At 44.6% G+C, this 11,066-nt stretch overlaps 1 protein-coding gene across 1 annotated transcript; it reads left to right on the top strand.

The window, feature by feature from the left end:
- The first annotated feature begins 610 nt into the window (after positions 1-610).
- On the top strand, positions 611-8,099 carry LOC130713690 (dehydration-responsive element-binding protein 1A-like). The gene is made up of 2 exons (XM_057563485.1): positions 611-1,357; positions 7,269-8,099. The coding sequence occupies exons 1-2, from the start codon at positions 670-672 to the stop codon at positions 7,322-7,324; spliced, it is 744 nt and encodes a 247-aa protein (XP_057419468.1). The 5' UTR covers positions 611-669; the 3' UTR covers positions 7,325-8,099.
- The last annotated feature ends 2,967 nt before the right edge of the window (positions 8,100-11,066 follow it).

Here is an 11,066-nt window from a genome sequence, read left to right on the forward strand (position 1 = left end):
TCACATAGGGACGAGATGCAACATTACTTTGAGGAGGGACTAAACTCAAATATTACCATTTTTGTAGGGACTAAAAACATAATTAACCCAAAAAAAAATACCAAAAGCGTGTAATTTGAATTTTGAGTGAGTGAGGAGAAATATCTAAAACGTACTATTACTTACTTACTATAGTCCTCCTTCTAGCAATTCTTATCTACTGAGAGTAGCTAGATGACAAAATGAAAGAGCATAAGCAGGTGTTAGCCGAGGGTCCATTGGCCACCTCAACAATGAAATATCTACAAAGGACATAATTATTCATTGTAGGAGAGTGCTTCGAAGGAAACACACAAAATTAAATCGCTACCGTGAATATTATTTTATTGAAATTTTTTTACACATCTGTACGTTTTGCTAAACTATCGGAGCACGACGTGTGTTTCCTCTCTCAAATCAATGGTGGTAGCACCTGTCCCCTAGAAAATAGAGCTAGCTGTTAGCGTGTCCTTGACCACATCGTATACCCACTTGCACAATAAACAGCATTAAGTAATCATAAACTTCCAAAAGCTATATATATGCAGTCCACACATTCACTCACATCAGGCACTCACTTATTTCAGCACACTTACCATTTCACAACTAACTAACTAAGCTTAAAGAAAACCAACACACACCGCAAAGGACATGAACTCATTTGACACAGAGCAGTACTCTCCAGGTTCATCATCGGAAGCAGGTTCCTCTAGCTGTCACGAGCTAGCATCAGGGACACCAAAGAAGTGTGCAGGGCGTAGAGTATTCAAGGAGACAAGGCACCCTGTGTACCGAGGAGTGAGGAGCAGGAACAACAACAAGTGGGTGTGCGAGGTGCGTGTTCCGAATGACAAGACAACCAGGATATGGCTCGGCACCCACCAGACACCTGAGATAGCAGCGCGTGCACACGACGTTGCGGCGCTTGCGCTTCGGGGCAAGTCTGCTTGCCTCAACTTCGCTGACTCCGCATGGCGTGTGCCGCCGTTGTTGCCTTCGTCGAACAGTGCGAAGGAGCTTAGGAGAGTGGCAACGGAAGTTGCACATGCGTTTGCGGCTGAGGACCGTTGCCATGGCCAGCAGCAGCAGCAGCAGCAGCAAACTTATAATGGTGATGAGCTCTGTAGCACCGGTGACAGCGTTGAAGTTGTGGAAAACAGTAATAATAGTGATAAAACATTGCATGAGTTGGAAAGGTTGTGTTTTGAATTCGATGAAGTACTTCTTCAGGGTGGTATTGAGGAAGAACAGGACCTGCATGGTTGGCTTCGGAACATGGAGGATGAGCCTTTAAGATCTCCGCAGCATCCATTTGAGGGATCATCATATGATAATTATGGTACGGATAACTGGAGTGTTGATGATGTGGATGTGGAAAATGAGGTTTCCTTGTGGAGTTTTTCCATCTGAACAATCTCAATTCTCATCATCATACGCAGTACCCATCTCAATTTTTGTTGGGCTTTTAATTTGCACTTGAGAGTGTTACAAATCAGTGTGATAGCATCGGGCCTCTGAAGCCAATCAGCCCACGACCAAAGAGGGCCAAAGCTAGGCCCAAGTGGGCAAATGATTTCATCTTGGGAGATTTTTAATGTTCATGATTAGAGTAATTGCTAGCTTTTATTATTAAGTAATTGTTGCTATTTATTTCATTTCCCTAAAGGCCACTGGCCCATGCCATGAGGCCCAATTAGGAGCTAGGTCTTTCACCCAGCTACAGTATTTAAGCTTTATTGACTGTACTCAGCAGCTATCTGAAAATTGAATGAACATTCATTTCCTTTATTGTTCTCACTAATTGCTCCTAACATTCTCTAACCCCAGATCTGACACTTGGTGGGAAATTGAGCCCATCAATTGGTGCTTTCACTGTTCCTTCTCATGCCTTCCGATGAGATTTCCCTTTCCACCAACATGCTCCACTCGTTGGTGGAGGAGCTAGCGTCACTGTCCCGCAAGCAGGAGCAAATGCAGCTGAACATGGACTCTTCTCAGACATCCCTCGCCGCTGCTCTCTCCGGGCTGGTTGAGAAGGTAAACTCGATTTCCCTTCAACCCAGCTCAACTCCCACACCCTTTCATGCTGCATCCTCTTCTTCACGTCCTCCTGGTCAACCTGTTCCTCCTGGGTTTCACCATTCCCGCAACCCCCCTCACCAATACCCTCACCACCATCAACACCCACACCACCCAACTACCCCCAAACCACCAAAATTGACCTTGCAAAGCTTCGAAGGTCCTGAACCTCTCGATTGGTTGTTCACAGCAGAGCAATTTTTCCAATTTTACCAAACTCCTGCAGAACAAAAGCTTGATTATGTGTCTTTTTACATGAAGGGTGAGGCACTGAGTTGGTTTAAATGGATGTATAACAACAACCAACTCACCTCCTGGGAAGCATTCACAAGGGCCCTCACTATCAGATTCGGTCCTTCCTCTTATGAAAACCACAACCAAGAGCTTTTCAAGTTGAAGCAACTCACCACGGTTGCAGAGTTCCAGGGACGATTCGAAAAACTCTCGAATCAAGTTGTGGGTCTCTCTCCTGAGGTCATGCTCGATTGTTTCCTCTCCGGCTTGAAACCTGAAATCAACAAAGAGCTCAAGATCTGGAAACCCAATACCGTGTCTCAAGCTATTTGGCTGGCCAAAATGATCGAGGACAAACTCCGGGATACCCGTATTACACCTTTCAGACCCTCCAAACCCGGCGGAACACCTTACTCAGGCCCTTCACCGGCGCCCCCTAAACCCACCGCTGCCACGACTGCTCAGTCACCGTCAACGCCGCCTCCGACACACGCTCAAGGCCTTCCCGTTCGCAAATTAACCTCCGCTCAGATGCAGGAACGCCGCACCCAGGGTTTATGCTACAATTGCGACGAGAAGTACGTTTTCGGACACAAGTGCCAATCCAAGCAATTCTTGTTACTCTTAATTGAGGATTCCGATGCCCCTTCACCAGAAACACCAGAACTCCCCACCATCCCACCCGTCGTAGCTGAGGAACCGGCAATAGAACACATCCATTTCCAGCTCTCTACACAAGCGTTTAAGGGCACGCCTTCCCCCAAAACCTTCAAATTTCCGGGTTCCATCTACGGAAATTCCGTCATCATTCTCATCGACACCGGAAGCACTCACAATGTGCTACCCCCTCGCATGGCTCACTTCTTACGGGTTACTGTTCAGCCCGTCCCCAGCTTTCATGTCATGGTCGGAAATGGAGCTCGAATTTACTGCTCTGGTTTTTGCCCTTCGGTTCCAGTCCAACTAGCCAACCACACATTTTCGGTGCCTTTCTATATCATGGATATTCAGGGAGCTGATGTCGTTCTAGGTCTCGATTGGTTGCAGACACTTGGTTCAGTGGTCTCCGATTACTCTGTTCCCTTCATGTCCTTCGTGCACCAAGGCGTGCCGTGCACACTCATCGCCGAGCAACAACACCCACCCACACCTGCCACGTTTAACTCCCTCAAGCGCTGCCTTCACATGCACTCTATTGCTAATGCTCTTATGGTCACCTGGGTGACTGCGGCGGGCACATTAGCGGGACCTGCCACTTCTCTTCAGCTGGAAACTGTGGCTGACTCCTTTCCTACATTGGACCCCCAGGTTCAGGACGTGCTGCAGAAATTTGCCCACGTTTTCTCTACACCTAAGGGTCTTCCTCCATCGCGACCCCACGACCACCATATTCCCCTACTTCCGCAGGCTGCCCCGGTCAACGTCAAACCATATCGCTACCCGCATTCCCAGAAGGAAGCCATGGCAACGATACTCGCGGACATGCTCCAGGATGGTATTGTGGCCCCAAGCACCAGCCCCTTCTCTTCGCCGGTCTTGCTAATCCGCAAGAAAGACGGGACTTGGCGCTTTTGCGTCGACTACCGTGGTCTCAACTCGATCACCATCAAAGACCGCTTTCCAATACCCACCATCGATGAGCTTATCGACGAATTGGGTGGTTCAACTGTCTTCACTAAGATAGACCTGTGCTCGGGTTTCCATCAGATTCGAGTAGCAGCCTCGGATACACACAAAACCGCCTTCCGCACCGTTGACGGGCATTACGAATTTCTCGTGATGCCATTCGGGTTGTCTAACGCCCCGTCCACCTTTCAATCTGCAATGAACGACCTCCTTCGGCCCCATCTCCGCCGCTTTGTGCTGGTGTTCTTCGACGACATCCTGATTTACAGCAAAGACTTACAGGCTCATTTGGAACACTTGCACCAGGTTCTGTCCTTGCTGCTAGAACACGAGTTTTACGCCAAACTCTCAAAGTGTGAGTTTTGCGTCCCTGCGGTGCAATACCTGGGCCATGTCATTGATTCTTCTGGAGTGCAACCCGATCCCTCTAAGACTCAAGCCATCATTGACTGGCCTGAGCCTCGTTCGCAGAGTCAGCTTCGCGGTTTCCTGGGACTTACGGGTTTTTATCGCCGGTTTGTCAGGCAATACGCAACCATTGCTGCACCTCTCACTGAGCTCCTGAAAAGCACAAGTAAGAAATTTGAGTTAGATGCGGAGGCTAAAAACGCTTTTGCAAAACTCAAACACAGCGTCACCACCGCCCCAGTGTTACACTTACCTGACTTCAGCAAGAAGCTTGCCCTCCGTTGGCAAGCGCAGTCAGCCTACGTCAGGGAGCTATTGGCCGTCACTGAAGCCGTTAAAAAATGGCGCCAATATTTAATTGGACGCTATTTCCGCATCTTCACGGATCAACAGAGCTTGAAGCACCTTATGAGCCAATCCTACCAGACCCCAGAACAACAAAAATGGGCTACCAAGTTGCTCGGGTTCGAGTATGACATCTTCTATCGTCCAGGAAGGACAAACCGCGTCGCAGACGCGTTATCCAGGTGCTCTGAAGGAGGTTCCAGCCTCCTTTTGTCCATCTCCACTCCGGTTTCCTCCCTACTCGCTCAGCTAAAGCAATATGCTACCTCTTCGGCAGGAGCGACTTTCCTGCAACAAAACCCCCAACACGCTCAGTTGAACACCCAGCAAGGGCTCATCATATATAAGGGACGCATCTTCATACCTGACTTACCAGGCATGCGATCTCTCATCCTAGCTGAGCACCACGCTGCACCCCTGGCTGGCCATTCCGGGTATAGACCCACGCTCTCCCGCATTGCCGCGACATTTTCCTGGAAAGGCATGTCCACAGAAACCAAGAATTACATCAGAAATTGTTCCTCCTGTCAATATAACAAGTATTTACCAGTTAAGAAGGCAGGGCTGCTGCAGCCATTACCATGTCCCTCACAAGTTTGGGAAGACCTGACCATGGACTTTATCACCGGGCTTCCCAACTCCCATGGCCATACTGTGATTTGGGTTATCCTGGATCGGCTCACCAAATATGGGCACTTCCTTGGATTGCCTACTCACTTCACGGCAGAATCCTTGGCCCACAGATTTGCTGTCGAGATATGCCGACTCCACGGGGTACCTAAATCCATTGTCTCTGATAGGGACAAGGTTTTTGTTAGCCATTTCTGGAAAGAAATCTTTAGGGTGCAGGGCACCAAGCTCAAGTTCAGCACCGCATACCATCCTGAGACGGACGGGCAAACTGAGGTGGTCAATCGAGGTCTGAAGACATACCTGCGCTGTTTCGCCGGTGACAACCCTAAAACCTGGTTCAAATTCCTCCATCTGGCGGAGTATTGGTATAATTCTTCATGGCATTCTACGATCCAAATGACCCCGTTCCAGGCCTTGTACGGCAGACCCCCCCCTTCGCTGCTTGACCATGTCACTGGGAGCACCAGAGTCCAAGGGGTTGAGGAAACCCTCCTCCAACGCACCCAAATGCTTCACTCCTTGAAAGCCAACATGGCTCGAGCCCAGCAGTTGATGAAGGAGCAACATGATAAGAAGCGCAGGGACGTTGTGTTCGAGCCCAATGATTGGGTTCTCCTGAAGCTCCAACCTTACCGCCAAGGATCTGTAGCACTCCGCCGCTCTCAGAAGCTCTCCAAGCGCTACTACGGTCCCTTCCGAGTGATCCGCCGGATCGGCGAAGTAGCGTACGAGCTGCGCCTCCCAGCCACAAGCAAAATCCACCCCACCTTCCACGTCTCCCAACTCCGACCATTCAAAGGGGACCCGCTGCTCCTGTTCAAGCCTCTACCCGACGATCTTCCCCTGCCTGAAGAGGAAGATCCCCAAGAACCACCTTCCGGCGACCCCATCGTCCTTGTTGCTCCATCCAAGACGACCGCGACACCAATTCCTGCCACCAGCCTTCCCGCACCGGTTAACGCTTCCATCGTGCCTCCTACCGGAGCTCCTTCCCACGACACACCTGATTCCTCCAGCGCTTCCTTGACCTCTCCTGGCTTGGGTGAAGAAACCAACTCGGAAGAGGTGGTACTTCCTTCAAGGAAGTCAGTGGATAGCACTTCAAACACAAGTGGGGTAATAGTTCCACCCACACCTGCTACCTCGGGCCCACCCTTAGCTGACCAACCACGTGCAGCTACTTGGGAAGCGGACGCATCGACTCTAGTGGAGAAAAAATTGGAGTCCGCGAGGCTCTCCCCAACGGCTCCAAACCTCTCCAACCCTATCTCTCCTAGCAGGCCTCGACCCGACTCCCTGTCCTCCCCACCTGGGCCAACCTCGCTGCCTCGGCCCACTAAAGCGCTTCAACAAACTTCCAGCCTTGAGGACAAGGCTGTTTTCAAAGACTGGGGTATTGATAGCATCGGGCCTCTGAAGCCAATCAGCCCACGACCAAAGAGGGCCAAAGCTAGGCCCAAGTGGGCAAATGATTTCATCTTGGGAGATTTTTAATGTTCATGATTAGAGTAATTGCTAGCTTTTATTATTAAGTAATTGTTGCTATTTATTTCATTTCCCTAAAAGCCACTGGCCCATGCCATGAGGCCCAATTAGGAGCTAGGTCTTTCACCCAGCTACAGTATTTAAGCTTTATTGACTTTACTCAGCAGCTATCTGAAAATTGAATGAACATTCATTTCCTTTATTGTTCTCACTAATTGCTCTTAACATTCTCTAATCCCAGATCTGAAACTTGGTGGGAAATTGAGCCCATCACAGTGTTTGAATGATTTTGTTTCACTTGTTTTGGTCTGAATTTGGTTTTACTTGTATAGCTCTCTTTTTTTTTTTGGTGCTTGTATAGCTCTCTTTTTGTTTTCTCAATGATGAATACATATTTGTCTTTCTCATTACCTTAAATTTGTTTTTCTTCCCTTCCAAAGCAAACACACATGTCTTCTTTTCTGCCGCTGGAAAGGGTGTTCCTAGCTCTTTCTAGAAGCCTCTCGAGTAAAGCGGCGACGAAGGAAGAAGGAAACGAAGGTGCCAAGAGGGAGATGTTCATTTCTGTGAGCTCCTATTGGAGGAACGGGATTTTCTTAAAACGGCGTCGTTGGATAAGGAGACTAGCGTTCACTGCCTCCACTAGTTCAGGTTGTGGCACTAATAATGACATCTGGCTTAATTTACAGCGACTTTGTTTTTTCTTTTCCCGACAGCTCCACGTAAATAATGCCAAAGAGGTCACATCACAAATACAAGGTATGACAAACGTTTCTAATAATGGTATCCTTTTCTCTTCAAAATATCTAGATTTTATGGACCTTTTTGTCCCAGACTAGCTTCAGAATGAAACGCAAAGTAAATTAACCTAGTCAGATCCGAGGAACTGTTTACAGAAAGGACAAGTTTTGACCTACGACCTGAAGTGTAGGTTGTGTTAATTAAAACAACCTGGAGTGCATCAGATCGGCATCTTAACAAAATTGGAGTGGAGGTTTCGAGTGGGTTGAGGGATTTTTTACCTCTGGATGATAGGCAGGTGATGTGGTGGCTAACTTGCCTTGGCTGTGCGTCTCTTTTCTACTTGCTTTGGCTGCCTCTGTTTCTCTCTTCTTTTTCCCCTGTATTTTTTTGGCTTTGGGGCCTCTAGTTTTCCTTGTGTTTTTCTTTTGGTCCTGTTTTCCATTCCTTGCCTAATCACTGTACTGTTACTTGTTGACTGGCACATCTTGTGCAGTTATATTTTAATATATTCATGGCTTGTAAAAAAGAATCAAGAAACATTGAGATAGGATAAAATAAACCAACTCTCATTTAGAGTTATAATTTATTCATCTTCATTTTATATTTCATCTTAATGTGACATTGTCACCAATTTCATCTTTCTAATTTTTTTATTACATTAATTATTATATCTCTCATTTTTCTCTATTCTCTCTAGAGTAAAGGTGTTTTTAGAGTGGGTATAAAACTTTATTCTATCATCTTTGGCAAAACAATATCAAAGTACTTTTTGAGAGTTTTTTTCCATAAAATATAAGTCACATTATATTATTATAATACCAATGAAACATTTGATATTTTTTCCAAAAATTACCGGTATATTCAATATGAAAAAGATTGTGTCATTTTGAAGAAAATTAATTTGGAGAAAGAAATTTATGGACAAGTTAAAAATGTTGATAAAAAAATCAATTTATTGCAAAAAAAACTAATTTTCTTAATATTAGAGAATTAGATAAAAATAAATTATAAATAGAATCGAAAAAGTAATACACACTTTACCCTACTTTTACTAACAGAAGCCCAAGTGGCTCTAACTAATTATTAGTCCCCGGAAAATAATGCCAAAGAGGTCACGTCACAAATACAAGGTATCACAAACATTTCTACTAAGAAATCGTTGCTGACCCAAAAAACAAACGTTTCTACTAATAGTATCTTTTTCTCTTCAAAATATCTTTTAATTTATTGTAAGAAATAAAAATATCTTTTAATTTTATGGACTTTTTTGTCCCAAACCAGCTTCAGAAAGAAACGCAGAAAGTAATTAACCTATTCAGATCCGAGAATCTGTTTACACAAGGGAGACTTCTTACGCCACTAAAGGACAACAAGTTTTACCTACAACCTGAAGAGTAGGTAGCGTAGAGTAAAACAAGAACTAATTAACATTTATAAGGTAAAAGAGTAATGATATATACACACCTCATCTTTTAAACACTTCATTTCCACCTATTTTTATTTTTACCTCTCTCCTCTTATCATCTATCACATCTCATACTTTCTCTCTCATACTTTTTCTTTTCTTCCTATCTCTCTCATCTTCCACCTCCTTCCACCTCAAAATGAGGTGTGAAGAAATCATAATTCAAGGTTAAAATAAACGAATAATTTTATGTTGACATCTATTTAGTTCACCTCTACCTTTAGAGGAAGATAGGAAAAGAATTGAGAGAAGTAGAAATATAATAGGTGATGTGATTAGTGTTAGGAAATAACACAGCTGAAGAAGTAAAATAAACCAGAAGCACAATCAACAACACAAGAATATAACGTGGAAACTCCAAAACCGGAGAAAAAACCACGACCGTTGTCAAAACCGACAACCAGAGAATAAACACTATGTGAAAATTGTTACAACACATAGACTTCACTCTCAACCACTCCATGACCCCAGTACACCCACACTCTCCAAAGTAAATATTTGAACTACATCTCACAATGCTCTAAAACAAGAGCATAAGAGAAAAAGAAAACACAAATATAAACTTAAAGTGTTTTTAGGTGCTACATCTTTGGTGTGTTTTGGTGTGTTGAAACAAGGAGCTTGAGATCCCTATATATAGTCTTGGACCCTCCCACCCCTCACTAATCTAAGCGATGTGAGACTTCTCCAAGATGCATAACTTGATCTTTTTTCTCCTTCATTAGCAATGTGAGACTTACATTGCAATCAACCCCAACAATCTCCACCTTGATTGTAATGGTCTTCAGTCTTCATTGTCTATACTGACAATCATTGTCTTCACCGACAATCATTGTCTTCACCGACAAACATAATTCTCATTGTCTATATACCGACAAATTAAATTATCATACTCCACCATAAAAGAGTACACTACACTTGGAACTAAACCATCCCAAGAATTTTCTTCACTTGGAACTAAACCATTCCAAGAATTTTCACATGCCGAAACCTTGCTGAAAATTTATGGTGCAACTTCCATGTTGGCTTTCTCCGGAAGTTCATCAGCCATCGACATAATAACGTCCCTTGCATCAATGTCAACCAATGCCCGCACGCTATCACCACACACCTTGCTTCTATATCAACCAATGCCTGTGTGCCGCCTGGACAATCTCATGCCCAGAACACCTTGTGTAATCATGATTGCATCAACTCCTCCATCACAGTATCATCACAACTGCAGACCGAATGTAAACTGTGCACCAGGTTGGTTCCCAGAAAAGAGAGGTGTCTTTCTAGAACCTCCCAAAACAGCACTTCATAATGTCACACTTCTTCAGCACCTTCGCAATACCACACAAAGTGATATCCATCGAACCGGAAGCTCTGATACCACTGTTAGGAAATAACACAGCTGAAGAAGTAAAATAAACCAGGAGCACAATCAACAACACGAGAATATAACGTGTAAACTTCAAAACCGGAGAAAAAACCACGACCGTTGTCAAAACCGACAACCAGAGAATAAACACTATGTGAAAATTGTTACAACACATAGACTTCACTCTCAACCACTCCATGACCCTAGTACACCCACACTCTCCAAAGTAAATATTTGAACTACATCTCACAATGCTCTAAAACAAGAGCATAAGAGAAAAAGAAAACACAAATATAAACTTAAAGTATTTTCAGGTGCTACATCTTTGGTGTTTTGGTGTGTTGAAACTAGGAGCTTGAGATCCCTATATATAGTCTTGGACCCTCCCACCCCTCACTAATCTAAGCGATGTGCGACTTCTTCAAGATGCATAACTTGATCTTTTTTCTCCTTCATTAGCAATGTGGGACTGACATTGCAATCAACCCCAACAATGAGAAAAGAAGACAAATATAAAAAAAACAGAAGTGTGAGTATATCAAAACAGAAGTGTGAGTCAATCAAAACTGAAAATAAGCTAACTCTCATCTTGAGTTATTATTATTCACATTTCACTTTTTCATATATCTCATTTTCACTATGTGCAGGCCTTTTCCTCTGGCATCG

This window comes from Lotus japonicus, chromosome 4 (assembly GCF_012489685.1).
Source record: "Lotus japonicus ecotype B-129 chromosome 4, LjGifu_v1.2".
NCBI lineage: Eukaryota > Viridiplantae > Streptophyta > Magnoliopsida > Fabales > Fabaceae > Lotus > Lotus japonicus.

Coding starts and splice junctions, on each gene's coding strand:
- LOC130713690 (XM_057563485.1), top strand. CDS start 670: ATGAACTCATTTGACACAGAGCAGTACTCTCCAGGTTCATCATCGGAA. Junction 1,358..7,268: donor ATCATCATATGATAATTATG/GTACGGATAACT, acceptor TCCCTTCCAAAG/CAAACACACATGTCTTCTTT.